The sequence below is a fragment of the Dama dama genome, chromosome 23 (assembly GCF_033118175.1).
Source record: "Dama dama isolate Ldn47 chromosome 23, ASM3311817v1, whole genome shotgun sequence".
In the NCBI taxonomy this organism is placed as follows: domain Eukaryota; kingdom Metazoa; phylum Chordata; class Mammalia; order Artiodactyla; family Cervidae; genus Dama; species Dama dama.
In genome coordinates, this window is record NC_083703.1 from 8,374,481 (window position 1) to 8,386,869 (window position 12,389).

Here is a 12,389-nt window from a genome sequence, read left to right on the forward strand (position 1 = left end):
GCCCCTGTCTTTGTACCCCATTTAAGTTACAAGCCATTTTTACAGTTTTAAGTGACTGCAAAATTAAGGATGATATTTTGTGACAGAAAATGTATTGAATTTCAATTTTCACAGCCGTAAAGTTTGTGTATTAACTGTGGCCACTTTCACTTTACAATGACAAAGGTAACTAGTTGCCACAGACACCACACAGTCAATGAAGCCAGAATATTTTGTCTCTGCCTCCCTGCAAAAAGTGTTCTGGGACTTTGCTAGCAATCTAGTGGCTAAGATTCCATGCTTCCATCCCTGGTCAGAGAACTGAGATCCCACGTGTCATGTGGCATGGCCAAAAGATTTTTTTTTTTTTTTTTTTTTGATTAAGAAGTCTGCCGATATAGATAAGTACTTGGCATCACAGTACTTGGAAAGACGAATCCCCTAGATTTAATAGCAGTTGTCCAGATTTCTGAATTCGGTGCACATCAGTGTATATCAAGCTATAGTCTCCTTTACTTCATTTAGACTAACAATCCTGTTATATTCAAGTATACTCAGGATATAGGTTAACTTTCATTGACGTTGGTACTTGTGTATATCCTTTAACCACTGATAATGTCAAAAAATAATCAGTCTCAAAGCTGCCAAGAACAAAGAGCTTTATTTGGGATCTTAAGAATTAATAAAAAAAAAAAAAAAAAAAAAGAATTGTAGTTCAGGAAAGACAGATTTGGGTAAAACTCAAAGAGTCTTCTGAAGAAGGGAAAGCATCATCCCTCCAGAGTCATGCACACTGAATCTGAACCTTGGCTCTAGACTTACTAACCACATGCCCTTGGGCAAGTGAACTAAACTCTGGCTTTGGTGTCCTTATCTGTAAAACAAGTTCACAACTTCAAAAAGCTGTATGACAATTAGTTAATTTAAATCTTGAAATGTTTCAGTAGGGCAGGTTGTTACATTGCTAAGTAGGTAGCCTGCACTTATTAGCTCCATCTCCTTTGGGTAAGTGGCATCATTTCTGTGTCTATTTCCTCATTGACAAGATAAGGACCAAAAAAAAAAAAAAAAGATAAGGACCAGGGTGCCTATTTTATAGAGTGTGCGAAGGTGTAATGATTAAATTAAATCACCACAGTACATAAGTGTACCCTCATTAGAAGTTGATTCCCCTTCTTTTTTCTACCTTTGTTTTTAGAAGTGTGTTTTTAAGTCAGAGAATCAAATGTGAATTTTCTCTGTACAGTAGATAATAGTGTATTAATAATAATAGTACTGGGATTATATAAGCAAATTCCCTGTTTTTAGGAAATAGTGAAATATTTAAGGGTAGAAAAGGCATCATGATTGTAATGTACAAAGTAGTTCAGAAAAAATTACATATAATTATATATTTATATATATAATTATATATAATTACATATAAGATATCTAAAAAGAGAGAGAATAATGTTTAAAGAAGCATACTAAAATGATAACATTTAGGGAATCTGAGTGAAAAGTATTTAGGGATTCTTGGTAATGTTTTTACAGCTTTTCAGTATGTCTAAAATTATATCAAAACAAAATGTTTAAAAGAAGAAGTGTGAAACATAACTCTATTGTGCATGTGGTCAGAGGTTATGTACAGGTCATTTGATCCACTTAAAAATTCTCCTCTTATTGAAATTATTTGTGACAGGAAAGCTCAACATAGTTATGTATCCATGCCTCACTTAAAGTTTTTGTTTGCATAGGATTCTAATTATCTTTTAATGTTTTAACTTTCCAAGGGGTCATAAGGAGTTTTCTCACAATTAAGGCCTGGGAAGGTGGGCAGATAAAAATTGTTTCTGCTACTTTACTGGGCTTCATCAGCATGAGAGTTCTCTTGACCCAGCAGCAGTGGCCAATATTCAGAGTGGCAGAGTGTTCTAGACCCATTTCAGACACCACGTCTGGCTTCTAGGCTTTCCTCTGTTTCACAGGAAAACAAAGGTACTTGGGAGGCTCTGTAGCCCCACAATCCCTACTAGACTGGACACAAGTGGAATAAGCAGAAAGCAGGTATTCTAGGAACTTTGTGGTGGAGAGCTGAGAGGTGGGATCCTTTAGGTGGAAGGGTTGATGCTCCTAATGCAGGAATCACCAGTTCAAGCACGGTGGCTCAGAAGTGGGCTGGGAGCCCTGGCACAGTAGGAGAGGCCAGAAGGGAAGGCTGGCATGTTGCCACCATAAATGACCACCTACTTCTTGCTCACATCTAAGGAACAATGGACAGACAGGATATTCTGGCTCACAAGTGACTACCATCACAGTTTGGAAAATAGTCTTCACATGTGCTGTATAGGCAAAGTTGGTGGTTGTGAAACGAGCTTGTTAATAACACCCATGCTCTTTACTATTAACCAGTGTCAATATCATGGCTAATATCATTAGAAAATAACTGAAATGTGGAGTTCATAATTGGCTACTTTTCCTTGAATCTGATTTTTATTGGTATGACTGATGGTGGCATAGCCTGTGCTTGGCATGCAAAAGCACTGCAGAGAGAACTGCCAAAAGGATATACCCAGCTTGTATTTATTCTTTTATCACAAAGTAGATTTCCAGTAGCCACTGGATAAATAAACCATCAGGATAAGAGCAAGTGTCAATATAGGCACAGTGTCCCAGTTTGGATATCCATTCTTACCAGTCTAGGTGTGGTTGTTATTGACTTTCAGAGACTAAAGAAAAGATAAAAGTCATCACAGAGGGAGAGAGAAATAAAGACTATTGCGGCTTTATTTGTACCTTCAAAATCTGCCTGCCAATGCAGGAGACTTGGGTTTGATCCCTGGGTCAGGAAGAACCCCTGGAGAAGGCAATGGCCACCCACACAGTATTCTTGCCTGGGAATCCCATGGATGGAGGAGCCTGATTGGCTACAGTCCATGGGGTCACAAACAGTCGGACATGATTGGATATGCACACACACAGTATCAGTTAGGACTATAGCTCTGCTTTCTTGGGATTTAAAAAACGCCCATATTTACATATCAGCAACAAAAGGTCAACTACAATTCTAGAATTCCTAATGCGCTCAAATCAGTAACTGCCACTTGAGAGGACTCAGGCCTCTGCATTCAACCAGGGCATGGTTTGAACACTGGTAGAAATAAGCTAGTTAAGTTTCTAGTGCCCATTTTGTTTCCCCAAGGTCCTCCTACATTTTTATTTCCTTTTTTCAGTTTTAATATTTTTATTGAAGTATAATTGATTTACAACATTGTATTAAACTCTACATTTTCATTCCTTGAATCCGAAGAACAGGAGCAGGAAAGCAGCAGTCCATTAATGTGAAGGAGACATATTATTTATTTCTTCTTAAAATCCCCACTCCATCCCAGACCAGCCTAGTCTAACTTTGAAAGTCTTGGCTTCCTAGAGTAGAATGTCTAGCCATCCTGGAAATCTCTCAAATCTGTTGATGAAACTTGAGCAATGGACACTAATCAGAGAAACTCCATGATCATGGGAGTTGGGAGTGGGAACTATTCTACAAATTGAAGAAGGTAAAACCCTAGATGCAAAACCACTAATAGCTTATAACCCATCTGTGAGGCATCCAGTCACAGAAACTGATATATATGAGAATTTACTAACCACCCAACTCATATGGTCACCTGCATCTCCTCCCTTCTTCTCTTTGAGTCAAGCTAATGAAAGAGACCTGGTAGAGGGCAATTTCTCAGGCTGTTTGTAGGCACACCCACTTCCCATATTATCTTAAGGACTTTTCATGATGCAACTGTTATAGACAAGCCCCTAAAACATCAGATTTGGGGAAGACGTAAGTGGAGGAAGACAGCACAGAGATTTACCATGAAAATCTACTCATGCACTTCCAGGTGATGGGGCCAGGACACTGTTGTCCCCTGACCTCTGGGCAGGAAAGGCTCATGGAGAAGGTTACCCAGCTGACAAAGTTTGGGAACCCGCCATCCTCACTGGAGGCAATGCTCCATCCTCGCTGGAGGCCTTCCTCAGGTGTCAGTGTTCCCAGGCTGATGCTTCCTGCCCAGTGGCCTGGTGGCCCTGGCATCACAAGGCTTCTTGACAATTTTCCTGTGCCATCCCCTCCTCTAGCTTCAGTCTTGGCTTCCTTTTCCATCAAAAGGCAGCATGCAAGTCAGCAAGCACCTGTCAACACTGCCATAGGCACCATGGTTGCCAAGACAAACGTCCCACACCCAGTATCTGCATGCCGAGGGCTCTTCCTGTAATAACATGGCCCCATGAACAACCGCAGTGAAACTTACTAAGTGCTATAATTATTCTGTGATGAGGTTTATGCAATCTCAGGAGAGAAAATGGCCAAGTTTGCCTAGGGAAGCTGAGATGGCATCCGAGAAAAGATGTTATGTTAGGTGGACCTCAAAGAATGACTCAGAGCTGCAGAAACTCATTGTAGGTGGAGGAAAGAGCACTCCCAAGGTCAAGGATGCCTAAAACAACACTTCTCCCAATCTCTCCAGCCAGGAGAGATTGCCAGAGGCCATCCAGCCATTTAGTAGAAGAGCTGGCATCAAAACCAGTTCCCCTCTTGGCCAAGCTGGTGGTCATCTCACCACCCATCCTTGGAGTTGTTCCCTTTAGGATGCAGTCTCTGCTAGGTAAAAACAAGTCTGACAAATGTACCCACATTTTATCTTTAAATTTCAGTTTCTTTTTTTCACACTGTATTATATCTTGAATAATAAAGTTTTCAATTACAATTTAAATTTCTAACTATTCACCATCTTCAAATCATGAGTGAAATTGCCTTTGCTAGAATGTTTCTTGTCTAATCAATGTTTTCAGACAGTTTGGAGGATAAATGAACTCAGATTTGAGAAAAAGGCTACCAGCTAGCTGTTGTGACCTCTCAGGAAGAGAGCAAAGATGGGTCATCAGATATTCTTTTTTATGTTAAATTCAAAATAAAATTTTCAGCTCACCATGCAATGCTTTCTGAAGTTTAACCCTTCATCAGTTTAGTTCAATAAGCAGGCTGATTTACCAATTTAGATAAGATTCTTATATCACACTCTGTATAGTCAAATGTGTTAATAGAAGCAAGTTTATAATAGTCCTAAATATGCTAACTATATTCCTCTAACTTAAATCTGAGTTAAATCTGCTCCTCTGTTCTGTGAATGCAAATTACAGCATTTCTCAATTTGTACATTTTTTTATTCTGTTAAGTGTATCACTTAGAGAAACAAAAATAAAATGCAAGACATGTGTAATTTAAACTTTTTTAGTAGCTACCTTTTCAAAAGTTTAAAAAAATCAGGCAAACTTAATTTCATAATACATTTTATTTGACTCAATATATCCCAAATATTACCATTTGAAAATGTAATCAATAAGTAAAATAGTACTAAACCATACTATATTATTTTTATTGTCTTTGTACTATCTTCAAAAAATAGTGGATATCATACCCTTCCATGCGTGCTCAGCTCTTTGAGTCGTGTCCGACTCTTGAGACCCCATAGACTGTAGCTGCCAGGCTCCTCTGTCCACGAGGATCCTCCAGAGAAGAGCACTGGAGTGGGCTGCCATTTCCTTCTCCAGGAGATCTCCCCAGCCCAGGGATCGAACCTGTGTCTCTTGTGTCTTCTGCATTAGCAGGCAGATTCTTTTACCCTTCCAGCACATGTCAATTCAGACACTAAATTTTCGTTGGTTAAAGTGAAATAAATGTCAAATAATCTGACTAAAACAGTAAAATTGTGTTTAGTAGAGAATATTTTACAGAGCTTCAGTTTTAACATTTAAATTAACTAAAATTAAGTAAAATGCAAAACTCAGCTCATCCATCGCACTAACCGTGTGTAGTTGATGGCTACAATACTGGACAGTATAGATCTAGAACTTAGAGTGATGGCAAGCATAAGACTACGGGAGCATTGACACTCTCCGTGATGCCTGAGGGATTACACATCGTATGGGGAGAGGGGATGTTAGAATCTCCATCCTGTTTTTCATAGTGGCTGTATCAGTGTATATTCCCACCAACAGCGTCGGAGGGTTCCCTTCTCTCCACACCCTCCCCAGCATTTATTGTTTGTAGATTTTTTGATAAAGGCCATTCTGGGGTGTGGGGCTTCCCATGTGGTACTAGTGGTGAAGAACTCACCTGCCAATGCCCAAGACAGAAGAGATGTGGGTTCATCCTGGGTTCGGGACGATCCCTGAAGAGTGCGGCAACCCACTCCAGCATCCTTGCCTGGAGAATCCCGTGGACAGAGGAGCCTGGTGGGCTACAGCCCATGGGGTCACAGAGAGTCAGACACGACTGAAGCGATGTAGCGCACACACGCGCACGTTCTGGGGTGTGAGGCGGCACCTGAGCGCGGTCTTCCTATCTAATCGGGCTGACGTTGATTTCTGGCTGCGCCGGGTCTCTGTTGCTGCGCAGGCCGCTCTCTGGCCGCGGTGCGTGGCCTTTTCATTGTGGTGGTTTCTCGTTGCAGAACACAGGCTCTAGGGTGCTTGGGCTCAGTAGCTGAAGCACATGGGCTCGGTAGTCTTGCCTCCTGGGCTCTAGAGAAAAGGTCCAGTAGTTGCGGCGCATAGGTTCAGTTGCTCTGCAGCATGTGGGATCTTCCCAGATCAGGGATCAAAACTGTGCCTCCTTCGTTGGCAGTGGTGTTCTTCACCACTGAGTCACCAATGAGCTACAACGAGGGAAGCCCTTATTGTAGTTTTGATTTGCATTTCTCTATAGTGATGTTGAGCATCTTTTCATGTGCCTCTTGGCCATCTGTATGCATATATATATGGAATCTAGAAAAAATAGTACAGGTGAACCTATTTGCAAAGCAAAAATAGAGACATAGACAAAGAGAACAAAAGTATGGACACCAAGAGGGGAAGGGAGGGAGCAATAATTTGGGAGATTCGGATTGACATATATTCACTACTATGTACAAAATATATAACTAATGAGAACCTACTGTAGAGACCAGGGGGAAAATAGTAAAAAAGAAATAATAATAAAAAAGAAGAAGAGAGTAAGCTTTTAAAGGTGGTAGGGTCGTAAAAATGTGAACTTTGGAGTTAGACTTGACTGTCTGTTGATTTTTATCTGTTACCGCTTCCCACTTCAGTTTTCTTATCTGTAAAGTAATAATACCTGCGTTATTGGGCCCTTAAAATTAAATGAGAGAACGTAAACAGTGGGCTTTGAAATCTAGCACATTCCAAAGGTTCAATAAATTATAGCTTGATTGCATGTATGAAAGTCATGAACTCTGCATTTAAGAGAGGGGAATCTCTGAGGTAGTTAGAATTTAATTATTCGTAGGGTGTAGGGTGGGAGGAAAGAAGAATTGTGGCATTTTTATACATTTTATTACATTATAAAACATGTATATGTAGAAAATTGCACCACTTATAAGTATAAAGTTCAGTGGATTGTCACAAACAAACATCCCCACGTAACCAGCACCAAGATCTAGAAACAAAACATCCAGAGCATCTCAAAGCTCTGTTCATGCTTCCAACAAAAGGAACCACTTTTCTGACTTTTAGACTTTCTTTGTTGGCTCAGCGGTAAAGAATCCGCCTGCCAGTACAGATGCGGGGTTTCATCCCTGGGTTGGGAGGATCCCCTGGAGAAGGAAATGGTAACCTACTCTAGTATTCTTGCCTGGGAAATCCCATGGACAGATGAACTGTGGTCCATGGAGCCAGACATGACTTGGCAACTAAACAACAACAGCAAATACCTGACTCCTAACACTGGCACTATCGGTTGTTCTTGTCTGTTTGTAAACTATAAATGGATTCATACAATAAGCATGTGTACGTATCTGACTTTTTTCACTCAACCACATATCTGTGACGTTTTCCATGTTGTTGCATGGGACATTAGTTTGCTTTTTCCTCATCGCTGTGCTGAATTCTACTATATAAACACCCCCACAGTGTAATGATCCCTTCTACAGTGGAGGAGTACTTGACTTGCTTCTATAACGAGTCTGTGGCCAACAGACTGGCCATGAGCACTCTTACATGTGTCTTTTGATGATGGGTAAGCATTGGAACTTGAGTTTTCAATCTTCAACTTATTGAGAACAGGAGACTCATCCACCCTATCATTTCATGTGCAGGAACCTTGGATAAGCATAAAGAGCTGGAGGATCTCGTGGCTAAGTTCCTGAATGTGGAAGATGCTATGGTATTTGGGATGGGATTTGCGACAAACTCAATGAATATCCCTGCACTCGTTGGAAAGGTGAGTCTCTGTTAACATAGTTGTCTTCTGCTGTGTTGTTCCTGAGATAATCTGAGTAGATCCCCTGTTAGAGGTATAGCTGAGAAGTTTCTTTTCTTAGGATTGGATGTTCAACTTTTTGAATGTATGTGCTATTACCAACCAGGGTCCTTTCCTAATCAATAGAAATTGATGAGACCAGACAAGAGATTAAGGCAAGGCTTTGTTGGGGCCCCAGGAGCAAATATAAGTAAGAGTTTCCCTTACTTTCCCACTCCCTGAAGGGGGACAATCTGGTTTCTTACATGGGGTGAGGATAGAGGTGGGTCCAGAGGTCAGGCCGAAGGGATGGCTTAGGTGGTTTGCCCACCCCGTTGGTGGTGTTGTGTGCAGGGGACATGTGCAGTACCCTGGTTTTGCTCCCAACACCCTGGTTTTTCTCCTGACTCTTCAGAAGTGGCAGTTGGGCTTGCATTTTGTTGTCCGTAATTTGCAGTGTACGCATGCAGCTATTTTTAGTCCCACAAAAATAGTTTCTTTGTACTTTGTTGCTCGAGAACACAGAGAGGTTTGTCTAGGTGCAAGCTCTACAGCAGAGGGTCCCAGGTCCAGGTCCCAGCCTGCGTCAGCTCCAGCTGAGCCCAGCAAGTGTCTTCATCATGATACTTCAGGTATAGGATCTCAGCCCTAGATGTGAGTCAAAATTCCTCTTCAGTGACAGTTTAGCAAGATCAATTAAATTTCTAAACTCGTGAGTCACCATATTCAATGTAGCAAATGATTGTTAGGCATTTATTTTGACAAAACATTTTGCTTGTGTAATTCACTTTTTTATTCACTCAGTAAGTCACTTATTGAGAATCTGCTGTGTCCTCTATTGAGGCAAGATGTAGGGCATACAAAGGTACACAAGACCTTTGTCCTGTAAATTCATGTAGTTTACAGTCTAATGGGGTATAGTGTCCAACTCTATGCGATCGTATGAACCATAGCCCGCCAGGCTCCTCTGTCCACGGAATTCTCCAAGCAAGAACACTGGAGTGGGTTGCCATGCCCTCCTACAAGGGATCTTCCCAATCCAGGGATCAAACCCGCATCTCTTATGTCTCCTGCATTGGCAGGTGGGTTATTTACCACTAGTGCTACCTTAGGATAAATTTTACAGAAAAAGTGTGCCCATAAATGGGGAGGAACAAAATAATTCTTTCAAGAAAGGCCGGGATGCCTATGCAAAGAAGGTGACATGAGAACAGAATCTGGTACTTATCTGTTTAGATAAGTAAGTTATTTCCTTAAGAGAAGGAAATGGAAGTATCATGTATAAAGCACTGAAGTTTGAAAGAATTAGAACAGAAGAGGGTGGATGAAGAAGAAATCAGAATGAAGACAGGAACCAAATTGTAAAGAACTTTGCAGCATAAATGGTGCTAGAGTGTTGGAAATTCTTCTGGAGAAAAATGGAGAGTTGGTTGCTTTGTTTTCAGTAAGCAAGTGCCATACGCAAATTTCTGTTTTTAAAAATCTGACTCATGGCAACTAGTATAATGCAATATATAATCTGTGATTGGATTCTGCAATGAAAAAACAAAAAAGAAGGAAATGAAGCCTCGACAAAAGGCATCAAGACATTTTTAGGACCGTTGGCAAAGTTTGACTTTGAACTATATATTAAGTGATGACTCCTTGTGACCCCACGGACTATAGCCCATAGGATCCTCTGTCCATGGAATTCTCCAGGCAAGGATACTGGAGTGAGTAGCCATTCCCTTCTCCAGCAGATCTTCCCAACCCAGTAATCAAACCCTGGTCTCCTGCATTGCAGGCAGATTCTTTACCATCTGAGCCACCAGGGAAGCCCATTTTAGGTGACAGCATTGTAGTAATGTTTAGTTATGATCACTGCATCGTGATCGTGTAGAATGTCCTTTTTCCTAGTAGATACATGCTAAAGAATTTGAGAGTGAGATATCATGATTTACAACTCTCATATGTTCACCAAAAAATTACAAACACACACACACAATGTCTGAAGTATGGAGATGTGAGAATTTTGCTCGCTTTGGCCTCGAAAACTTAAAATGTATCATGTGTGAAATTTCTAAAATACAAGGAAGAACTCAAAGACTCTGGATGGCCACAAAGGAAAAAATTCTTTTTTTTTTTTTTTTTCATGTCCCTGCATTTTGAATATGGTTGGGCAATTTCATAATTTGGAAATCTTTAAATTAATAAGGAAAAATAGTTTATAAACATTAATTGATAAGCAGTAAATTAGACTGACCTTCTCTCCCAACCTCAGACTGAATTGCCATCCATGCTTTTCCAGATGCAGTTTTTAACTGTAAAGCAGTGATGCTTCTGTCTACATGGATATTACTATAATGTGGAATGAGAATCATAAAACAAGAGCTTGAAATGTCTTGCAGGAAAAAAAAAATGAGTGAACAACCCTGCCTTCTAGTCACAGTGCTTCAAAACCATTTCAAATAATCCATTGGAAAATCCCAGCAAACCCACACCCCACACAAAAGTATATTCATTTTCCTGCCAACCATCAATCCTGTAGCATAAAAATAATTCAGAAAGATGTTACTTCCTTAAGAGGATCCCCATCTCTATCAGTTAATTGCTCTTGAGGATTTTATCCATGCAAACACGTAAACCCATTTAAACTCTTGGCCTTTTAAAATTAAAGAGGGCTGTGGGAATCCATGTTACAGGTCTTGAAGTGAGGTCCTATCCCCACGTGTTTCTTCCCCTTTATTTTATTTATTGGCCTGTGATCCATGTGCTTGCTTTCTATACAGGGATGCCTCATTTTGAGCGATGAGTTAAACCATGCATCTCTAGTGCTTGGGGCCCGACTCTCAGGCGCGACCATAAGGATCTTCAAACACAACAGTGAGTATCAATGATTTTATCGAAGAGGTACCCCTTGCTCCTACAAAAGTAAAGATTATTGATGCGGCTCTGTCCTTGCTCTTCAAACTGGGAGCTTAGCTAATGAAACACAGTTATGTTTATATTCACTACTGGCTTGTTAACCTTCAGTGACCTGGAACAAATGGTTGAACTGCATTAAACACCCAGATTGCTAAGTGTAACCCAAACATATTAGCGTCACTGTCATTAATAGTCTTGCTGAAGCTATGGCAGAGCTCTTAGAGTGCATACAATTATCAGAAGTGTAAAATTGCCTCCTTTTTTGTAACTCTCCCTTGGGAAAGTTTGGAGACTTGTTTGTTTGTTTGTTTTTGGTTTAGTTTTTTTATCAAAGTATAATTGATTTAAAATGTTATATAAACTTATCATTTATATTGTTAATTTCTGCTGTACGGCAAAGTGACTCAGAAATGGCTCAGTGGTAAAGAATACTCCTGCCAATGCAGGAGACACAGGAGACGTGGGTGCGATCCCTGGGTTGGGAAGATCCCCTGGAGGAGAAACTGGCAACCACTTCAGTAGTCTTGTTGGAAAATCCCAAGGACAGAGGGGCCTGGTGGGCTGCAGTCCATAGGGTTGCAAAGAATCACACACGACTGAGCATCCGTGCAGTCATGCATATGGTTTATCTCAGGGTGTTGAGTACAGTCCTATACAGGAGGACCTTGGTGTTTATCCATTCTGTATGTATCAGTTTGCATCTACTAAAATTCCAGTTCTCCCCTCCCCGGTCCACCCTCTGTGAGTCTATCTCTGTTTGATAGGTACGTTCAGTTGTGTCATGTTTTACTTAATTTTTTATTGAGTCTTGTTGATTTACAATGTTGTGCCAATCTGCTACACAGCAACATGGCTCAGATATACACATCTATACTTTTTTTAATGTTCTTTTCATTATGGTTTATCACAGGATATTGAATATAGTTCCTCGTGCTATACAGCAAGACCTTGTTTATCCATTCTAAATGTCTCCCTTGGAGATTCTACAAAGATGAAGACGATCGGTAGATAGGGTGATAAAACAGATGGGACGTGTTAGTAGCAACCACAAGCACGGTACACAGCCTGCGCTGTGCTATGCTTAGTCACTCAGTCGTGTCCTGCTCTTTGCGACCCCCTGGACTGTAGCCCGCCAGGCTCCTCTGTCCATGGGATTCTCCAGGCAAGAGTACTGGAGTGGGTTGCCATGCCCTCCTCCAGGGGGTCTTCCCAACCCAGGGATTGAACCCAGGTCTCC

At 40.9% G+C, this 12,389-nt stretch overlaps 1 protein-coding gene across 3 annotated transcripts in view; it reads left to right on the plus strand.

The window, feature by feature from the left end:
* Positions 1 to 12,389, plus strand: part of SPTLC3 (serine palmitoyltransferase long chain base subunit 3) — a 156,247-nt gene that overhangs the window by 73,823 nt on the left and 70,035 nt on the right. For all 3 annotated transcript variants that reach the window (XR_009689985.1, XM_061125950.1, XM_061125951.1), the window contains exons 5-6: positions 8,106 to 8,230; positions 11,017 to 11,110. Coding sequence is in view for 2 of the 3 variants with exons in the window: in XM_061125950.1 (XP_060981933.1) it covers positions 8,106 to 8,230; positions 11,017 to 11,110 (219 nt within the window). In the remaining variant the exon portion in view is untranslated. The remainder of the gene's footprint in view (positions 1 to 8,105; positions 8,231 to 11,016; positions 11,111 to 12,389) is intronic.